This window comes from Sparus aurata, chromosome 20, assembly GCF_900880675.1.
Source record: "Sparus aurata chromosome 20, fSpaAur1.1, whole genome shotgun sequence".
Taxonomy (NCBI): Eukaryota; Metazoa; Chordata; class Actinopteri; order Spariformes; family Sparidae; genus Sparus; species Sparus aurata.
This window is the reverse complement of record NC_044206.1, coordinates 25557344-25579646: the sequence shown is the minus strand read 5'-3', so window position 1 is coordinate 25579646 and position 22303 is coordinate 25557344. Positions and strand designations below refer to the sequence as shown.

Here is a 22303-nt window from a genome sequence, read left to right as displayed (position 1 = left end):
TGAAATATAAAGCATATTCTGGTATATTTAAACTCCTTTATGTTTACTATGAAAACGAGATCATCCTTTGAAGTAATAACGTGGAAGCTTGATATTTGGTGCAGAAGACTGGCGAAAGTCCCGAATGCAAAATCGAGGATGATCTGTGAACCGAGATCACAGATGGTCTGTGTGGAGTTCTAATAGTCTGTGTTGGTTTTTGGTTTTAGACAGCCTTCCGCATTCACACACTTACGCAACTGCAACGTCCGGAAAAATCCGGATATTTGGACGCAGCTTAAGTCGCGTACTTGTATATAACATGGTGGTGTAGGAGATGTGTGTGGTGTACCTGAGCTGGAGGGTGAACTTTGTCGGAGTCTTTTGTTGCTCCGAGTCGACCGAGTTATTCTCGTTTTCGCTCCGTCTGTATCGTCCTTGTTCATGATTCAGATTGTGTAAAAACACCCGTCGATGTCTTGTTCCGGGTGGTGTGGTGCTGTAGTCCGGTTTGTAGCGAATGAGAAACAGCAGATGAAGAAAAATAGAAAAGAAACCAAAGTTTTATGACGGAGAAGAGAAACACGGACAAGTAAAAGCCTCGCAGCCGGGCGCCATCTTGGATCTCGCACGGTCTCGCGAGGGTTACGTTCCCAGCGGTGCAGCGTGGTCAGATCTCACGAGAGAAACAGGAAACAGCATGATAAATACAAACCGAGATATCTGTCCTTTCACTCTCAATCAGTACTTTCATGTAATGGAATTCATTTATTTTAAATAACAGAATAGAACAAATTAAATTTATGCCTCAGCTGAGCAGATATAAGTCACAGTTTTCATATAATTTTTCACCTGTTCGTTGTTCGGAACAGTGAATTATACAGTTCAGTAGTTTGTTTGATGCAAATTCCAATAATAATGACATCTTTAAGCGCACAGCATACAAGTCTTATTTCTTCTTACTGTAACCTGCTGATGGGTTGAAGTGTGTGGTGGAGTAGCTGGTGCTCAACTGCAACACACACATGCAATAACTAAAAATAATGTATGATAATAATTAAATAAATAAATGTTTGAACACATCTTGAATGTGTTGAATCTTGACAATCCTGGGTTCCAGTGGCTATTGGCCTTCTTAACAACTGATAGCACTGTGGTCATTTTAACTCCTTGTTTTTATCCAGTTTGTATCCAGTGTGGCACTGTTGCACTTTGTTTGTTTGTTGGATTGATGTTAATTGTTGTCCCGTGTCGTTGTCCCATGTCACCCATGTTGTTGTGTATTCCATCGTCGCTCTTTTAATTATTAGCTTAACGTCATAGTTTGTGTCACTATTGTGTATTTTTTAGTGTTGTTTTTTGCTGCTGGCTGCAACGCAAATTGCCTTCCGGGGACATTAAAGATCTCTTGACTTGACTTGAATTGAATGTGTATGGATAACTCTTGTTTCCAACAAGGGAATACAGATTACATTTGCTGACCATCTTTCAGAGCTGTGTCCTTCCTTCCATCCTTCCTCCACTAAGGATTCCTGCCACTTTCTCACAGGGTTGTAGCCAGGATTTGAGAAATATTGAGGTCATGCGTCGTTTTGAGAGTTTCGACAGAAGCCAGCATTCAACAGAAGATAAGTGCCATTTTAAAATCACAAATTTTCATGTCAGGTTCTTATTACATTATAATCACCTTCACTGTTGAACAAACTGACTGGAGCCAGGAACACTGTTGTTTTTACTGTTGGTTTTTCTTTCATGCCTGGGTGTGAGGCATGTCTTTTTTCATATTTCCCTGCTGTGCAACTCATTAGCCACAAACATAACAAACATTTCTCTCTTTTGTAGATACTCGTATGTCTCTTCAGACCTCCCTGATGTGTAAATCATTTTCCACAATCACCTGAACCAAATGGTTTATTTCCTGTTTGTACTCTCATGTGTCTCTTCAGAATTTCCTGTCTTGTGAAGCTTTTCCCACAAACGTCACAACCAAATGGTTTCTCTCCTTTGTGGACTCGCATGTGTCTATGAGTTCTCTTAAAGTTAAATCTTGTCCCATAAACATCACGACAAATTGGTTTCCTGCCAACGCTTGCGCTCTTCTGCAACTCAGTCAACAAACATTTTGAAGCCTTTTCATCAGTATACGGTTGTGGATGACCATTTGGATCTCAGTTTGTGGAAGGTTTAGATCATCGACTGTCCTCTCCATCAGCTTCTTTTTTTTATTTGTGCTGCTGAGCTGCTGGCTGGAGGCTCTGCCTCTCTGTTGTCTTTCACTTGTCTTTGATGAAGCTGTGATGACTGAGATATCTCATCATCTCCACTCTTCACAGCAGCAGATGATGACCTGGTGATGTCAGCCTCCTCCAGCCCATTCAGTTCCTCAGCACAGAGTTCTTCCTGTTCCTCTTTTATGTGCAGGGGCTCTGTGTCCTCCTGGTCCAGGCTGGGACTCCACTCAGAAGAAACCTCTTCTTTAATCACCAACAGCTGCTGGAGATCTGAAGGGGATACTGAAAAATACACAGAAATATTTGCAGCAATTTCCTAGGAAATTCATGATAACAAGTCGTAAATCAATAACAATTAATTATGTGAAGACTGTAGTTCTCCTAAGAAATGTTAGGATCCAGGACAATATGAGTTCATTTGCTTTTTTATGGTGCAATGAATCAAATGCCCAGTAAATCACATTTTCGCATAGGATTGATTTTTTTTAAATTAGACTTCCCTCTAAATTTTGATTCTTTATTCTCAACAAACCTTCAAAATTCAGTTAACTGCATCGTTTTACGGGACTGATTTGCTGAAGTGCAGTCTGATCACATGACAACAGCAGGATCACATATTTTTTTTTTTTCCATGACCCAAAATGCTATAGAAAAATCAATTATATGTGACAGCTCTTACCCTTTCATGCTCACCTGTGAATAAAGAGCAGCTCTTTGCTGTGGAGACCAGTTGTCTCTGTATACTTGAACCCATTTGCAAATGCTATAGAAAAAACTTACAGTGAGACAGATTCTTGTAAACAGTCTTTATTTTTCATGGCAACTACAAAATGCAAAGACAAAAAATATACCCAGGAGGGATTACTTTAAACAATGAATAGAAACATAAGAGAAATTCAAACAAGTACAGAGAATACACGCTGTTAGGAATCAATATTGAGCCTGAAATTAGTCAAATTGTCAATATCATGAAAATATCAAATTAGATAAGAGGGAGGGCTTGAATCAGAGCACTGACCATCTCAACCAGCTGTTATTATAATGGGATTGTGCAAAATAATCACAGATGCTGCTCAGTTGAAATCAACAGTATTTATTACAGTTTTCTTCCAAAACACAAACCACCTACTTTAACAAACAACAAAAACATAAGCAAGCCAAACATATAAATGGGTGGAGGTGTGATGAATGTGTGTGTGTGTGTGGGGGGGGGGGTAAGAAGTCTCTTACAAAGACTACAAAGATGGCTGAATGTGGCTCGTGAAGTCGCGTTTGCCGGACTACAAATTAGTGGGCTTGACTTAAGGACTCTCGTTAAAGAGACTAGAGACTACAGGAAGCGACGAACGTGATTTGGCGAAGTCACGCGAGAACACGAATTCCGAGGTGATGATTCAGATTACACTGGATCATATACCTGGAATTCAAAAATGGTGGCAGTGAAAGTGTGAAAGGAGATCACTACACCTGTGCGAGTTTGAACATAGACAGCGGTTACGTCGTTTTTGTTTTCATGTGCAGTTTGATTGCACGCGAGGTGAATTTAGAGGGATCATACCCACAGTTCCAAAAACCAAATTGTGCAACTGAGAGGAGTCCGCCTCTGAAGTCAATAAAGGGGATATTTCTAGCCACAGTATCTTAGGTTACAGCGGGGTTATCAACTATAAGTTTCCAAAAGATCGCTCATGAGATTATGTGTATCTTGGTGTGTGTGTGTGTGTGTGGCAGGAAGTCCCTTATAAAGACTACAAAGATGGCTGAATGTTAGTAAAAAGGAAAGAAACTAAGCCGGCGCTTAGCAGACAAAAAGAAAAAACACAACTGCCATGTGGTACACAGCTGTCGTCTCTCCTTCAACCAGTGGCCGGCAAGTGAATCGAGGTTCGTTTATCGTCCACTGATTGAGCCGAAATACGACGTATTGTGGTCACACACGGCGGCAAGACTGTACAGGCTGGATTAGCCTGAATGAGCACCTGGCGAGCGTAATACTCGTGGTGACTGGGGTGTATCCCATCTGACTCCGCGGGGTCAGCTTTAGCGTCCCAAAAGCTGACGGCAGGCTGTATCACAGCGATATGTCGACTTGATGGAAGGACCGGACCTCGGGGGTTTCGTCTCCTTCTGAAGATGATCAGAGCTTCCAGGCTCACAGTCAATAGGGATCAGGTTAAAGTCTTGGGGGCAGGTCACCCTGGGTCACAGTTTTTCACACCTTTGGGGCCCTAGTTTCGTTCTTTTGTTCCGCAGCTCCTTGTGACCTAGTAGTCAGGCTTCTGATTTCTCCAAAGGCCTTCTCCTTATTTGAGGCCATGTGGGCAAGGCCCAACAACGTCTTCCACCTGACATGTCTAACCTGAGAGGACTTTAATGTGTCATTGGTCTTGCCTGTTGACTAAATCCTTTCCCTCTAACCTCACAGTCAAATGGTCACTCTACTTAGGGTGCCACGATTTTGATTTTACGTCACGTCCGGTCGGCTTGCGGAGCGGACAAAAACCCCCACCAGTGTTGAAGTGCTGCGAGTCAACCTCCTCTAGCTAGTAGCAAAGCCAGTAGCTATTAGCTACAGCCAGTCAAATGGCAGCATGGTGTTACACCATTCCTGTTCGGCTCCCGGACCATAGTCGGGAAGCACAGGGGAGATGATTTCCTCCAGGGTAAAACCCTTTCACGTGTTAAGCTGGTCGTGAAATGATACCAGGGAGCTTTGCTGTATCTTGATGAGCCATGGCCTTTATTCACAGCCAAATTGCAGCCAATATTGTGCACTTTATTGCCGTCACTACTACTGCTACTCCTTTCGCTTCTCCTTCCTCTCCCATTCAGTCTGGCACGCACGCATGCTCCCTCACTCTCGCTCGCCCACTCACACCTTACGCACCTTAAGCACTCACACCTTACGCGCACACACCTCACACACCGCCCTATTCCTGAAAGGAATTACAACGATGGCAACTGCAGCAAGGAGACCCATCGACAGAACTTGAACCCCCTCCTTTTTCACTGAAGTCTCAGGTGTGGAAGTATTTTGGATTTCCAGTGAGTTATGTTGACAATGTTCGCGTTGTCGACCAAAAAGCCACAGTTTGCAAGCTCTGCAGAAACTAGATGGCAGGTTATTTTGTTTAAGTTTCCAATTGACTTAAGATATAAGTTACTGTTTCATTATGTTGTTGATAAATGTTTTAAATTTGACAATATAGTGTGGTTCAATGCGAACAAAGGTCAGATATTATATTGCATAACAATATGACATAGCAACCTGTGCTTTAAAAAAATACATGTAAAAATCGAGAATTGAATCGAACCGTGACCTTAGAATCGAAAATGTAATCAAATCGAGGATTTGGAGAATCGTGACACCCCTACTCTCTACAGTGTGAACCCTCAGCTGTTTTTTTTTCAGATTTCCATGCTGTGCAACTAATTCTCCACAAATGTCATAAACATTTCTCTGCTGTGTGGACTCTCATGTGTGACTTAAGATTTCCCTTCTTAATGAATCGCTTCCCACAAACATCACAAGCAAATGGTTTCTCTCCTGTGTGGATTCGCATGTGTGGAATAAGATTTGCCCTTTCAGCAAATCTCTTCCCACAATCACCACAGCCAAATGGTTTCTCTCCTGTGTGAACTCTCATGTGTGTCTTCAGATTTTCCTGGTTTGTAAAGCTTTTCCCACAATCACCACAGCCAAATGGTTTCTCTCCTGTGTGAACTCTCATGTGTCTCTTCAGATTTCCCAGTGCTCTAACTCTTTTTCCACAAACATCACAACCAAACGGTTTCTCTCCTGTGTGGACTCTCATGTGTCTCTTTAGATTTCCCTGAAGGATGAATCCGTTCCCACACACATCACAAACAAATGGTTTCTCTCCTGTGTGAATGTTCATGTGCCTCCTCAGACTTACCAGTGCTGCAAATCTTTCACCACAAACATCACATTCAAATGGTTTCTCTCTTGTGTGAACTATCATGTGTCTCCTCAGACTTTGCCGTTCCCTTAATCTTTTTCCACAAACATCGCAACTGAATGGTTTCACTCCAGTGTGGACTCCCATGTGCCTCCTCAGATTTCTCAGTACTGTAAACCTTTTACCACAAACATCACAACCAAATGGTTTATCTCCTTTCAGAACTCTTTCCCCAGCATTACACCCCACATCACTTACAGGAGTTTCCACATGTTTCAGAGCATTTAAACCTGACTGAGGCGCCCTGGTCTCCTCTGACCCACTGTCACTCTCTTTAGTTTCAGGTCCAGAATCTTGCCACTCACCAGAACTGACATCAGTCTCAGAACAGTCCGAACCCTCTTCATCAGTTTTTAGCTGTGGATGACTATCTGGTTCTCGGTTCCTGGAAGGTTCAGATCCTCCACTGTCCTCTTCATCAGTTTCAGTTTTTATCTGTGTTGCTGAGCTGCTGGCTGGAGGCTTTGCCTCTCTGTTGTCCTCAGTTTGGCTTTGATGAAGCTCTGAAAGCTGAGGTTTCTCTTCATCATTTTCACTCTTCACAGGAACAGCAGTGGATGGGAACCTGGACATATCAGTCTCCTTCAGTCCAACAAGCTGCTCTCTCTTCTGACTGATCCAGTGTTCTTCCTGTTCCTCCTTCATGTGTAGGGGCTCTACGTCCATCTGTTCCTGGCTAGGGCACCACTCCGGGGAAACCTCTTCTTTAATCACAAACAGCTGCTGGACATCTGAGGGGAACACTGACACACACACAGAGATGTTGGGAGCCATTTCCGAGGACATTAATAAGAAATTAGAAATCAATAAGAACTAAACAATTGCATGACAGATGAAGTTCTCAGAAGGATCCAGGACAGGATGAGTCTTTATTCCAACTCGGGCATTATGCTGTCAAAATTCAGGACTCCTGATGGTTCCCAGGATAAAGAAGAAGTCAGCTGGCTGCAAGGCTTTTTCCTATCAGGCTCCTTTCCTCTGGAATAACCTCCCAGCTGACATCAGACAATCTGGCTCTGTTGTCGCCTTTAAATCTAAACTCAAAACTCACTTCTTCGATATAGCTTTTCCTTAGCCCTTGAGATCAACTGTAAGCTTCTTCAGTGGCTAGGTGTCAGTCTCAATGAGCTTCTATAGTACTAGGTTTACATTGTGCTGCCGACAAGAAACAATCTGTTTATTCTGATCAATATCGCTTTCCTCTAACCTTTGTTTGTTTTCTGTTTGCACAAGCTGCAAGCTGTGTCACTCTCTATACTCTCTATAGCCCCCCCCCCCCCCCCCTTGGGACCATCTACCATTTCCGGGCTCCTGCTGCCTTGAAATACTGACGGATCTGGATTGTCACACCCCGGGCTCTGCTGGATCATTGCTCTTCTCTTCTTCACTATCTCCTCATATCTACATTTCTGTAAATCTTGATGCCTCTCTCTGTCTATTACTAATTATCTTGTGTGGCCTGCCCTCCTTTAGGTCAATATGGTGGACAGGAGGTTGTGTGGCTCGGGCACCGCTTGGTGATGCCTCGTCCTGCTCAGTCGTCTCTTGGATCCACTCACTTTACATATGACTTGTAATGCAACTTGTAAACTGTGATTTGTTGCACTTTTCTGTACACGCGACATCTATTGCATGTCTGTCCGTCCTGGAACAGGGATCTCTCCTCTGTGGCTCTTCCTGAGGTTTCTTCTATCTATTTTTTTTTCACCCTGTTAAAAAGGGGTTTTCAACATGTGAAGATTTTCCTCACTCGAATCGAGGGTCTAAGGACAGACGATGTTGTTCACTGTACAGATTGTAAAGCCAATTGAGGCAATGTGATTGTGATTTTGGGCTATATAAATAAAACTGATTAGATTTGATTTGAATCCCCAAAAAATCACTTCCAATGAAAATTAGTAATTCCCACAGGGGAGATGATTTCCTCCAGGGCCGAAGTCTATGTTTACCTTCAGGGTGAACCCCTTTCACGTGTTAAGCTGGTCAGGAAATAATAACAGTGAGCAGGGGTGCTGTATCTCGAGGAGCCGTCGCCTTTATTCACAGCCAAACTACAGCCTATATTGTACACTTTATTGCTACTACTGATACTTCTTTCGCTTCTCCTTCCTCTCCCATTCATTCACTGTACACACGCACGCATGCTCCCTCAATAACCCCATTCACACTGGCTTTTTGGTGCCGCTTTAGTATGCCAATTCCCCGCCTCCATCTCAGTGTGAATCTCTCGGAGGCGGCGAGGGGTGAAATTTCGCTCCGGCACTGATACACCTCTGGAGGTAGTATCAGGGCCGGATTATTGGAGAACTGAACCAGTGTGAACGGATAAGCCGGCTTCATGTATCGTGGGCATGTCGATCGGACCGTAGTTAACTACACAGGTTCTCCACTCAAGTTAATACAGAGAAATGCCCCACGAAGCAACGTCACATGACCAAACAAAAGTAATGTAGTAACTGTAACTGTCTTTGGCAACGTATATGAGGAGAAAAACACTGCAGATATACGTGGAGAAGCTTCTGTCCTCCCGACTCTTCATCACATTTCTGCCCAAAAAACAACGTCCGTCATCGGCAAAAAACTTTAACTCACCAAGTGTTTGTAATAAAAATAATTCACTGCCACGGTCGGCACTTTTGACAGAGACTTCAGTGAACTTTCCCCAAGAAAACAGCCTCCGTCCCGCGAGTGAGGGAGTTAGATTGGCAGGAAGGACACGGGGGAACACCTTGAAAGTCATCATAATGACGTGTACCGTCATGCCTCTTTAGGAGCCGCAGCGCCGGCTTTCTGTGTGAATTCACGGCGGTTCGTCTTCAAGGTGGAGCTACTTTGCTCTGTGTGAATCACCATCAGCGGAGAATAGTCAAACCGCGGCTGCACCTCCCTATTCCTGAAAGGGGCGTTACACTCTTACAACAATGGCAACTGCAGATGCAGGAGACCCATCGACAGAACTTGACTGAAGATATAAGTTATTGTTATACTACGTTGTTAAAACATTTTTAAATTTGACAATATAGTGTAGTACATTGCGAACAAAGGTCAGATATCCTATTGCTTAAAAGTCTAGTCTTAAAATGGAATAGCAACCTGTGCTTTAAAAAAAATAGATGTAAAACCCGAGAATTGAATCGAACCGTGACCCTAGAATTGGAAATGTAGTCAAATCGAGGATTTGGAGAATCGTGACAGCCCTAGTCTTTACACCTTCTTTTCACATAATTTTCTTCTAAATTTCCATTCTTTATTCTCAACAAATGTTCCTTATTTAGTCAACTGCATTGTTTTTGGTGCCACTCTAGATTGACTTGGTGTGATCTTGTGACAGCAGCAGGACAACATAATTTTGAGTGACCCAAAAAGGTTACAAATCAGGGCGAGCAGCGAGTGCAAAATGCACAAGCTGTGCACAAAACAGGATAACAGCACAAAGGTGAAGAAGCAAAGAGAAGATTGCAGTGCTCAAGACACAAAACGCTTCTGGACAGCTTTACCTGTTGCTCAAATACAAATAGGTGAGCACGTAGAAGAGAGAAACTGCAACTTATCCCGTTGTATCATAATACGCAATAATATGGATTAGAACAGTAGTCGAATAGGGCTATTCCCTGTATTGAACTGTGTACCAATCCTAGCTCTGCACAACAAAGCTGCTGGTCTAAAACACATCAAGAAGACAAGAACCTGCACAAATCAACTGTTGACAATGCAAACCTGTTAACTGAGAAGCATTCCAGGTGACTACCTCAATAATCCGACTGAGAAAATGCCAGAAGTGTGCAAAGCTCATCAAAGCAAAAGGTAGCTACTTTGAAGAATATCAAATATAAATCATATTCTGGTCTATTTAAACTCCTTTATGTTTACTATGAAAACTAGATCATCCTTTGAAGTAATAACGTGGAGGCTTGATATTTGGTGCAGAAGACTGGCGAAAGTCCCGAGTGCAAAATGGAGGATGATCTGTGAACCGAGATCACAGATGGTCTGTGTGGAGTTTTAATAGTCTGTGTTGGTTTTTGGTTTTGGACAGCCTTCAGCATTGACACACTTACGCAACCGCAACGTCCGCAAAAGTCCGGACATTTGGATGCAGCTTAAGTCGCGTACTTGTATATAACATGGTGGTGTAGGAGATGTGTGTGGTGTACCTGAGCTGGAGGGTGAACTTTGTCGGAGTCTTTTGTTGCTCCGAGTCGACCGAGTTATTCTCGTTTTCGCTCCGTCTGTATCGTCCTTGTTCATGATTCAGATTGTGTAAAAACACCCGTCGATGTCTTGTTCCGGGTGGTGTGGTGCTGTAGTCCGGTTTGTAGTGAAAGAGAAACAGCAGATGAAGAAAAATAGAAAAGAAACCAAAGTTTTATGACGGAGAAGAGAAACACGGACAAGTAAAAGCCTCGCAGCCGGGCGCCATCTTGGATCTCGCACGGTCTCGCGAGGGTTACGTTCCCAGCGGTGCAGCGTGGTCAGATCTCACGAGAGAAACAGGAAACAGCATGATAAATACAAACCGAGATATCTGTCCTTTCACTCTCAATCAGTAATTTCATGTAATGGAATTAATTTATTTTAAATAACAGAATAGAACAAATTAAATTTATGCCTCAGCTGAGCAGATATAAGTCACAGTTTTCATATAATTTTTCACCTGTTCGTTGTTCGGAACAGTGAATTATACAGTTCAGTAGTTTGTTTGATGCAAATTCCAATAATAATGACATCTTTAAGTGCAAAGCATACAAGTCTTATTTCTTCTTACTGTAACCTGCTGATGGGTTGAAGTGTGGTGGAGTAGCTGGTGCTCAACTGCAGCACCAACATGCAGCAACTAAAAATAATGTATGGTAATAATTAAATAAATAAATGTTTGAACACATCTTGAATGTGTTGAATCTTGACAATCCTGGGTTCCAGTGGCTATTGGCCTTCTTAACAATTGATAGCACTGTGGTCATTTTAACTCCTTGTTTTTATCCAGTTTTTATCCAGTGTGGCACTGTTGCACTTTGTTTCTTTGTTGTATTGATGTTAATTGTTGTCCCGTGTCGTTGTCCCATGTCACCCATGTTGTTGTGTATTCCATCGTCGCTCTTTTAATTATTAGCTTAACGTCATAGTTTGTGTCACTGTTGTGTTTTTTTTACTGTTGTTTTTTGCTGCTGGCTGCAACGCAAATTGCCCTCCGGGGACATTAAAGATCTCTTGACTTGACTTGACTTGAATGTGTATGGTTAACTCTTGTTTCCAACAAGGGAATACAGATTACATATGCTGACCATCTTTCAGAGCTGTGTCCTTCCTTCCATCCTTCCTCCACTAAGGATTCCTGCCACATTCTCACAGGGTTGTAGCCAGGATTTTAGAAATATTGAGGTCATGCGTTGTTTTGAGAGTTTCGACAGAAGCCAGCATTCAACAGAAGATAAGTGCCATTTTAAAATCACAAATTTTCATGTCAGGTTCTTATTACATTATAATCACCTTCACTGTTGAACAAACTGACTGGAGCCAGGAACACTGTTGTTTTTCTTTCATGCCTGGGTGTGAGGTATGCTGTGCAACTCATTTGCCACAAACATCACAAACATTTCTCTCTTTTGTAGATACTCGTATGTCTCTTCAGACCTCCCTGATGTGTAAATCTTTTTCCACAATCACCTCAACCAAATGGTTTATTTCCTGTTTGTACTCTCATGTGTCTCTTCAGAATTTCCTGTCTTGTGAAGCTTTTCCCACAAACGTCACAACCAAATGGTTTCTCTCCTTTGTGGACTCGCATGTGTCTATGAGTTCTCTTAAAGTTAAATCTTGTCCCATAAACATCACGACAAATTGGTTTCCTGCCAACGCTTGCGCTCTTCTGCAACTCAGTCAACAAACATTTTGAAGCCTTTTCATCAGTATACGGCTGTGGATGACCATTTGGATCTCAGTTTGTGGAAGGTTTAGATCATCGACTGTCCTCTCCATCAGCTTCTCTTTTTTTTATTTGCGCTGCTGAGCTGCTGACTGGAGGCTCTGCCTCTCTGTTGTCTTTCACTTGTCTTTGATGAAGCTGTGATGACTGAGATATCTCATCATCTCCACTCTTCACAGCAGCAGATGTTGACCTGGTGATGTCAGCCTCCTCCAGCCCATTCAGTTCCTCAGCACAGAGTTCTTCCTGTTCCTCTTTTATCTGCAGGGGCTCTGTGTCTTGGTCCAGGCTGGGACTCCACTCAGAAGAAACCTCTTCTTTGATCACCAACAGCTGCTGGAGATCTGAAGGGGATACTGAAAAATACAAAGAAATGTTGACAGCCATTTCCTAGGAAATTCATGATAACAAGTCGTAAATCAATAACAATTAATTATGTGAAGACTGTAGTTCTCCTCAGAAATGTTAGGATCCAGGACAATATGAGTTCATTTGCTTTTTTTTAATGGTGCAATGAATCAAATGCCCAGTAAATCACATTTTCGCATAGGATTGATTTTTTTAAATTAAACTTCCCTCTAAATTTTGATTCATTATTCTCAACAAACCTTCAAAATTCAGTTAACTGCATCATTTTACGGGACTGATTTGCTGAAGTGCAGTCTGATCACATGACAACAGGAGGATAACATTTTTTTTTTCCGTGATCCAAAATGCTATAGAAAAATCAATTATATGTGACAGCTCTTGCCCTTTCATGCTCACGTGTGAATAAAGAGCAGCTTTTTGCTGTGGAGACGAGTTGTCTCTGTATATTTGAACCCATTTGCAAATGCTATAGAAAAAACTTACAGTGAGACAGATTCTTGTAACTGTTCTTTATTTTTCATGGCAACTACGAAATGCAAAGACAAAAATAAAACCCAGGAGGGATTTCTTTAAACAATGAATAGAAACATGAGAGAAATTCAAACAAGTACAGAGAATACATGCTGTTGGGAATCAATATTGAGCCTGAAATTAGTCAAATTGTCAATATTATGAAAATATCAATAAATAGATAAGAGGGAGGGCGTGAATCAGAGCACTGACCATCTCAACCAGCTGTTATTATGATGGGATTGTGCAAAATAATCACAGATGCTGCTCAGTTGAAATCAACAGTGTTTATTACAGTTTTCTTCCAAAACACAAACCACCTACTTCAACAAACAACAGTTGCTTTCAACAACTAGCAACATAAAAACATAAGCAAGCCAAACATATAAATGGGTGAAGGTGTGTGAATGTGTGTGTATGTGTGTATGTGTGGCAGGAAGTCCCTCATAAAGACTACAAAGATGGCTGAACGTGGCTCGTGAAGTCGCGTTTGCCAGACTACAAATTAGTGGACTTGACTTAAGGACTCTTGTTGAAGAGACTACAGGAAGCGCCAAACGTGATTTGGCGAAGTCACGCGAGAACACGAATTCTGAGGTGATGATTCAGATTGCACTGGATCATATACCTGGAATTAAAAAATGGCGGCAGTGAAAGTGTGAAAGGAGATCACTACACCTGTTCGAATTTGAACAAAGACAGCGGTTACGTCGTTTTTGGTTTCATGTGCAGTTTGATTGCACGCGAGGTGAATTTAGAGGGATCATACCCACAGTTCCAAAAACCAAATTGTGCAACCGAGAGGAGTCCGCCTCTGAAGTCAATAAAGGGGATATTTCTAGCCACAGTATCTTAGGTTATAGCGGGGTTATCAACTATAAGTTTCCAACAGATCGCTCATGAGATTATGTGTATCTTGGTCTGTGTGTCTGTGTGTCTGTGTGTGTGTGTGTGTGTCTGTGTTAGTAAAAAGGAAAGAAACTAAGCTGGCGCTTAGCAGACAAAAAGAAACAACACAACGACCATGTGGTACACAGCTGTCGTCTCTCTTTCAACCAGTGGCCGGCAAGCGAATCGAGGTTTGTTTATCGTCCACTGATTGAGCCGAAATACGACGTATTGTGGTCACACACTGCGGCAAGACTGTACAGGCTGGATTAGCCTGAATGAGCACCTAGCGAGCGTAATAACACAGTTAGCATGCATTACAGTCAACCCTAAGTAGGCCTCGGCGGTCCCTTCACACAAAATGATAAACAAAACAAAAGCACGCTCTATTCTATCTGATTCTTCCCAAACAGTAGCCTCTTATTTGGGTCACTCGTGGCGACTGGCGTGTATCCCAACTGACTCTGAACTCCAACTCATTTAGGAGCGTGCGCCGGGTCAGCTTTAGCGTCCCAAAAGCTGACAGCAGGCTGTATCACAGCGTTATGTCGACTTGATGGAAGGACCGGACCTCGGGGGCTTCGTCTCCTTCTGAAGATGATCAGAGCTTCCAGGCTAACAGTCAATAGGGATCAGGTGAAAGTCTTGGGGGCAGGTCACCCTGAGTCACAGTTTTTCACACCCTTTGGGCCCTGATTTCGTTCTTTTGTTCTGCAGCTCCTTGTGACCTAGTAGTCAGGCTTCTGATTTCTCCAAAGGCCTTCTCCTTGTTTGAGGCCATGTGGGCAAGGCCCAACAACATCTTCCACCTGACATGTCTAACCTGAGAGGACTTTAATGTGTCTTTGGTTTGCCTGTTGACTAAATCCTTTCCCACTAACCTCACAGTCAAATGGTCTCTCTACTAAGGGTGCCACAATTTTGATTTTAAATCGAAATTGACTGAAATTAATTCACAATCTCGAACTTCGAATTAAAAAAATGGGATCGTCGATGCTCGCAACACCGCCACGTCACGTCCAGTCGGCTCGCCGAGTGGAAAAAAAGAAACACCAGTGTTGAAGTGCTGCGAGTCAACCTCCTGTAGTTACTAGCTAAGCCAGTAGCTATTAGCTACAGCCAGTCAAACGACAGCATGGTGTTAGACCATTCCTGTTCGGCTCCCGGACCATAGTCGCGAAGCACAGGGGAGATGATTTCCTCCAGGGTTGATTACCTTCGGGGCAAACCCCTTTCACGTGTTAAGCTGTTCGGGAAATGATACCAGGGAGCTTTGCTGTATCTTGATGAGCCAACGCCTTTATTCACAGCCAAATTGCAGCCAAGATTGTGCACTTTATTGCCATCACTGCTACTGCCACTCCTTTCGCTTCTCCTTCCTCTCCACTTCAGTCTGGCATGCACGCACGCTCCCTCACTCTCGCTCACCCACTCACACCTTACCCACCTTAACCACACACACCTCACACACCGCCCTATTCCTGAAAGGAATTACAACGATGGCAACTGCAGACGCAGGAGACCCACCGACAGAACTTGAGCCCCCTCCTTTTTCACTGAAGTCTCAGGTGTGGAAGTATTTGGGATTTCCAGAGAGTTATGTGGACAATGTTCGCGTTGTCGACAAAAAAGCCACAGCTGGCAAGCTCTGCAGAAACTAGATGTGAGGTTATTTTGTTTAAGTTTCCAATTGACTTAAGATATAAGTTATTGTTTCATTATGTTGTTAATAAATGTTTTAAATGTGCCAATATAGTGTGGTTCAATGCGAACAAAGGTCAGATATTATATTGCATAACAATACGACATAGCAACCAGTGCTTTAAAAAAAAATGTAAAAATCGAGAAACGAATCGAACCATGACCTTAGAATTGAAAATGTAATCGAATCGAGGATTTGGAGAATCGTGACACCCCTACTCTCTACAGTGTGAACCCTCAGGTGTTTTTTTTTTAGATTTCCATGCTGTGCAACTAATTTCCCACAAACGTCACAAACAATTCTATGCTGTGTGGACTCTCATATGTGACTTAAGATTTCCCTGCTGAATGAATCTCTTCCCACAAACATCACAAGCAAATGGTTTCTCTCCTGTGTGGACTCGCATGTGTGGAATTAGACTTCCCCGTTCAGCAAATCTCTTCCCACAATCACCACAGCTAAATGGTTTCTCTCCTGTGTGAACTCTCATGTGTGTCTTCAGATTTTCCTGGCTTGTAAAGCTTTTCCCACAATCACCACAGGCAAATGGTTTCTCTCCTGTGTGAACTCTCATGTGTCTCTTCAGATTTCCCAGTGCTCTAATTCTTTTACCACAAACATCACAACCAAATGGTTTCTCTCCTGTGTGGACTCTCATGTGTCTCTTCAGATTTCCCTGAAGGATGAATCTGTTCCCACAAACATCACAAACAAATGGTTTCTCTCCTGTGTGAATTCTCATATGCCTCCTCAGACTTACCAGTGCTGTAAATCTTTCACCACAAACATCACAACCAAATGGTTTCTCTCCTGTGTGAACTCTCATGTGTCTCTTCAGACTTTGCCGTTCCCTCAATCTTTTTCCACAAACATCGCAACTGAATTGTTTCACTCCGGTGTGGACCCTCATGTGCCTCCTCAGATTTCCCGGTATTGTAAATCTTTTACCACAAACATCACAACCAAATGGTTTATCTCCTTTCAGAACTCTTTCCCCAGCATTACATCCCACATCACTTACAGGAGTTTCCAAATGTTTCAGAGCATTTAAACCTGACTGAGGCGCCCTGGTCTCCTCTGACACACTGTCACTCTCTGTAGTTTCAGGTCCAGAATCTTGCCACTCACCAGAACTGACATCAGTCTCAGAACAGTCCGAACCCTCTTCATCAGTTTTTAGCTGTGGATGACTATCTGGTTCTCGGTTCCTGGCAGGTTCAGATCCTCCACTGTACTCTTCATCAGTTTCTGTTTTTATCTGTGTTGTTGAGCTGCTGGCTGGAGGCTTTGCCTCTCTGTTGTCCTCAGTTTGGCTTTGATGAAACTCTGAAAGCTGAGGTTTCTCTTCATCATTTTCAATCTTCACAGGAACAGCAGTGGATGGGAACCTGGACATATCAGTCTCCTTCAGTCCAACAAGCTGCTCTCCCTTCTGACTGATCCAGTGTTCTTCCTGTTCGTCCTTCATGTGTAGGGGCTCTACGTCCGTCTGTTCCGGGCTAGGGCACCACTCCGGGGAAACCTCTTCTTTAATCACAAACAGCTGCTGGACATCTGAGGGGAACACTGACACACACACAGAGATGTTGGGAGCCATTTCCTAGGACATTAATAACACATTAGAAATCAATAAGAACTAAACAATTGCATGACAGATGAAGTTCTCAGAAGGATCCAGGACAGGATGAGTCTATATTCCAACTCCTGATGGTTCCCAGGATTAAGAAGAAGTCAGCTGGCTGCAAGGCTTTTTCCTATTGGGCTCCTTTCCTCTGGAATAACCTCCCAGCTGACATCAGACAATCTGGCTCTGTTGACGCCTTTAAATCTAAACTCAAAACTCACTTCTTCGATTTAGCCTTTAATTAGCCCTTGAGATCAACTGTAAGCTTCTTCAATGGCTAGGTGTCAGTCTCAATGTGCTTCAGTCGTACTAGATTTACATTGTGCTGCCGATCTGTTTATTCTGATAAATATCGCTTTCCTCTAACCTTTGTTTGTTTTCTGTTCGCACAAGCTGCAAGCTGTGTCACTCTCTATACTCTCTATAGCTTCCTCCTCCCCCTCCTCCTCTTTCTCCTCCTCCTCTCTTTCATTCGGGCTCCCTTCTGATGGACCACGGCCCCCTGGGACCATTTACCATTTCCGGGCTCCTGCTGCCTTGAAATACTGACGGATCTGGATCGTCACACCCCCGGCTCTGCTGGATCATTGCTCTCCTCTTCCTCACTATCTCCTCATATCTATATTTCTGTAAATCTTGATGCCTCTCTCTGTCTATTACCAATTATCTTGTGTGGCCTGCCCTCTTCCAGGTCAATTTGGTGGACAGGAGGTCGTGTGGCTCGGGCACCGCTTGGTGATGCCTCGTCCTGCTCAGTCATCTCCTGGATCCACTCACTTTACATATAACTTGTATCAGACTTTCTGTTAATGTAACTTGTAAACTGTGATTTGTTGCACTCGAATTGAGGGTCTAAGGACAGAGGGTGTTGTTCACTGTACAGATTGTAAAGTCAATTGAGGCAATGTGATTGTGATTTTGGGCTATATAAATAAAAATGATTAGATTTGATTTGAATCCCCAAAAAATCACTTCCAATGAAAATTAGTAATTCCCACAGGGGAGATGATTTCCTCCAGGGCCGAAGTTTATGTTTACCTTCAGGGTGAACCCCTTTCACGTGTTAAGCTGGTCAGGAAATAATACCAGGAAGCAGGGGTGCTGTATCTCAAGGAGCCGTCGCCTTCATTCACAGCCAAACTGCAGCCTATATTGTACACTTTATGGCTACTACTGATATTTCTTTCGCTTCTCCTTCCTCTCCCATTCATTCACTGTATGCACGTACGCACGCTCCCTTCCAGCCCCATTCACACTGGCTTTTTGGTGCGACTTTAGTGCGCCAATTCCCCGCCTCCATCTCAGTGTGAATCTCTCGAAGGCGACAGGGGTGAAATTTCGCTCGGGCCCTGATACGCCTCTGGAGGTAGTATCAGGGCCGGATTATTGGAGAACCGAACCAGTGTGAATGGATAAGCCGGCTTCGCGTATCAAGGGCGTGTCGATCGGACCGTCGTTAACTACACAGGTTCTCCACTCAAGTTCATACAGAGAAATGCCCCACAAAGCAACGTTACATGACCAAACAAAAGTAATGTAGTAACTTTAACTGTCCTTGGCAACGTATATGAGGAGAAAAATACCGCAGATATACGTGGAGAAGGTGCGCAAGTGGTCGAGTGGTTAGAGCGCATGCCATAAACGCAGCCGACCTTGGTTCGATTCCGGCCGGAGGTCCTTTGCTGCATGTCACATCCCCCTCTCTCTCTCCCATGTTTCCTCTCTGTCTACTGCTAATAAAGGTGTCTATGCCCAAAAATATCTTAAAAAAAAAAAAAGATATACGTAGAGAAGCTTCTGTCCTCCCGACTCTTCATCACATTTCTGCCCAAAAAACAGCGTCCGTCACCAGCAAAAAACTTCAACTCACCAAGTGTTTGTAATGAAAATAAATCACTGCAACGGTCAGCACTCCCGACCGAGACTTCAGTGAACTTTCCCCAATAAAACAGCCTCCGTCCCGCGAGTGAGGGAGTTAGATTGACAGGAAGGACACGGGGAAACACTTTGAAAGTCATCATAATGACGTGTACCGTCATGCCTCTTTAGGAGCCGCAGCGCCGACTTTTTGTGTGAATTCACGGCGGTTCGTCTTTAAGGCGGAGCTGCTTTGCTCTGTGTGAATCACCATCGGCGGAGAATTGTCAAACCGCGGCTGCGGCATTAATACAACTTCTCCTGTGTGAATGGGGCTACTGTCACTCACCAACTCACACCTTACGCACACACCTCATGCACCGCCCTATTCCTGAAAGGGGCGTTACACTCTCACAACAATGGCAACTGCAGATGCAGGAGACCCATCGACAGAACTTGACTGAAGATATAAATTATTGTGATATTACGTTGTCAATACATTTTTAAATTTGACAATATAGTGTGGTACATTGTGAACAAAGGTCAGATATTCTATTGCATAGGAGTCTAGTCTTAAAATGGAATAGCAACCTGTGCTTTAAAAAAAAAGATGTCAAAACCGAGAATTGAATCGAACCGTGACCCTAATATCGGAAATGTAGTCAAATCGAGGATTTGGAGAATCGTGACAGCGCTAGTCTTTACACCTTCTTTTCACACTATTTTCTTCTAAATTTCCATTCTTTATTCTCAACAAATGTTCCTTATTTAGTCAACTGCATCGTTTTTGGTGCCACTCTGGATTGACTTAGTGTGATCTTATGACAACAGACAGAGAACATAATTTTTGAGTGACCCAAAACAGTTACAAATCAGGGCGAGCAGCGTGTGCAAAATGCACAAGCTGTGCACAAGCTGTGCACAAAACAGGACAACAGCACCAAGGTGGAGAAGCAAAGAGAAGATTTCAGTGCTCAAGACACAAAACGCTTCTGGGCAGCTTTACCTGTTGCTCAAATACAAATAGGTGAGCACGGAGAAGAGAGAAACTGCAACTAATACTGTTGTATCATAATATGCAACAATATGGATTAGAACAGTAGTCGAATAGGGCTATTCCCTGTATTGAACTGTGTACCAACCCTAGCTCAGTACAACAAAGCTGCTGGTCTAAAACACATCAAGAAGGCAAGAACCTGCACAAATCAACTGTTGATAATGCAAACCAGTTAACTGAAAAGCATTCCAGGTGACTACCTCGTGAGTCTGATTGAGAAAATGCCAGAAGTGTGCAAAGCTCATCAAAGCAAAAGGTGGCTACTTTGAAGAATATCAAATATAAATCATATTCTGGTATATTTAAACTCCTTTATGCTTACTTTGAAAACGAGATCATACTTTTAAGTAATAACGTGGAAGCTTGATATTTGGCGCAGAAGACTGGCGAAAGTCCCGAGTGCAAAATCGAGGATGATCTGTGAACCGAGATCACAGATGGTCTGTGTGGAGTTTTAATCGTCTGTGTTAGTTTTGGGTTTTGGACAGCCTTCAGCATTCACACACTTCTGCAACCGCAACGTCCGCAAAATTCCGGATATTTGGACGCAGCATTAGTCGCTGACTTGTACATAACATGATGGTGTAGGAGATGTGGGTGGTGGTGTACCTGAGCTGGAGGGTGAACTTTGTCGGAGTCTTTTGTTGCTCCGAGTCGAGCGGGTTATTCCCGTTTTCGCTCCGTCTGTATCGTCTTTGTTCATGATTCAGATTCTGTAAAAACACCCGTCGATGTTTTATTCCGGTTGCTGTGGTGTTGTAGTCCGGTTTGTAGCAAATGAGAAACAGCAGATGAAGAAAAATAGAAAAGAAACCAAAATTACATGACGGAGAAGAGAAACACGGACAAGTAAAAGCCTCGCAGCCAGGCGCCATCTTGGATCTCGCACGGTCTCGCGAGGGTTACGTTCCCAGCGGTGCAATGTTGCCAGATGTCACGAGAAAAAACGGAAACAAGATGATAAATACAAACTGAGATGTCTGTTCTTTGACAATCAATCAATACCTTCATATAATGGAATGTATTTATTTCAAAATACACAGAATAAAACAAATTAAGTTTACGCCTCAGCCGAGCAGATGTAAGTCATAGTTTCACATGACTGTTCACCTGTTCATTAATCGGAACAGTGAATTATATTGGTCAATAGTTTGTTTGATGTAAATTCCAATAATAATGACATTTTTACTGGGATGAGAATCAGCACCTCCAAATCCGAGGCCATGGTTCTCGACCGGAAAAAGGTGGCCTGCTCCCTCCAGGTGGGAGGAGAGTTCCTGCCTCAAGTGGAGGAGTTTAAGTATCTTGGGGTCTTGTTCACGAGTGAGGGAAGGACGGAGCGTGAGATTGACAGACGGATCGGTGCAGCGGCCGCAGTAATGCGGTCTTTGTATCGGTCTGTCGTGGTGAAGAGAGAGCTGAGCCGAAAGGCGAAGCTCTCGATTTACCAGTCAATCTACGTTCCGACCCTCACCTATGGCCATGAACTCTGGGTCATGACCGAAAGAATAAGATCCCGGATACAAGCGGCCGAAATGAGTTTCCTCCGCAGGGTGGCAGGGCGCTCCCTTAGAGATAGGGTGAAGAGCTCTGTCACCCGGGAGGAGCTCAGAGTAGAGCCGCTGCTCCTCCACATCGAGAGGAGCCAGCTGGGGTGGCTCGGGCATCTGTTTCGGATGCCCCAGGGACGCCTCCCTGGGGAGGTGTTCCTGGCATGTCCCTCCGGGAGGAGACCCCGAGGAAGACCCAGGACAAGCTGGTGTGACTATGTCACTCAGCTGGCCTGGGAACGCCTTGGGGTCCTCCCGGAAGAGCTGGGGGCAGTATCCGGGGAGAGGGAAGTCTGGGTGTCCCTGCTCAGGCAGCTGCCCCCGCGACCTGGCCCCGGATAAGCGGAAGAAAATGGATGGATGGATGGATGGATGAAATTTTTAAGTGCACAGCCTATGACACAGAAAACAAGTCTTATTTCTTCTCACTGTAACCTGCTGATGGGTTGAAGTGTGGTGGAGTAGCTGGTGCTCAACTGCAGCACCAACATGCAGCAACTAAAAATAACATATGATAATAATTAGATAAATAAATGTTTGAACACATCTTGAATGTGTATGGTCAACTCTCATTTCAAGCAAGGGAATACAGATTACACATGCTGACCATCTTTCATCTGCGTCCCTCCTTCC

General features: G+C 43.6%; 2 protein-coding genes across 6 annotated transcripts in view; both read right to left on the bottom strand.

The window, feature by feature from the left end:
• LOC115570576 (gastrula zinc finger protein XlCGF58.1-like) overlaps positions 1-20950 on the bottom strand; it is a 54715-nt gene extending 33765 nt beyond the window's left edge. For 3 of the 4 annotated variants that reach the window (XM_030399147.1, XM_030399145.1, XM_030399141.1), the window contains exons 1-3: positions 20730-20950; positions 10345-12469; positions 332-2492 (exon numbers count right to left, since the gene is read on the bottom strand). In XM_030399147.1, the coding sequence (XP_030255007.1) occupies positions 332-425 (94 nt within the window). In that variant the 5' untranslated portion in view covers positions 426-2492; positions 10345-12469; positions 20730-20950. Of the gene's footprint in view, positions 1-331; positions 2493-5530; positions 6934-10344; positions 12470-20729 lie in introns of those variants that run through there. The other variant, XM_030399146.1, reaches the window with a different exon arrangement.
• On the bottom strand, positions 3005-20844 carry LOC115570580 (zinc finger protein OZF-like). Of its 2 annotated transcripts, none has more exons than XM_030399152.1 (3): positions 20730-20844; positions 14167-17148; positions 3005-4189 (listed from the first exon to the last, which is right to left on the bottom strand). In XM_030399152.1, exons 1-2 carry the CDS (start codon positions 20821-20823, stop codon positions 15884-15886), a joined length of 1359 nt encoding a protein of 452 aa, XP_030255012.1. In that variant the 5' UTR covers positions 20824-20844; the 3' UTR covers positions 3005-4189; positions 14167-15883. The 2 variants fall into 2 exon arrangements, with proteins under 2 accessions (XP_030255012.1, XP_030255013.1); XM_030399153.1 differs by lacking the exon at positions 20730-20844 and adding an exon at positions 20443-20705.
• Positions 20951-22303: the final 1353 nt, after the last annotated feature.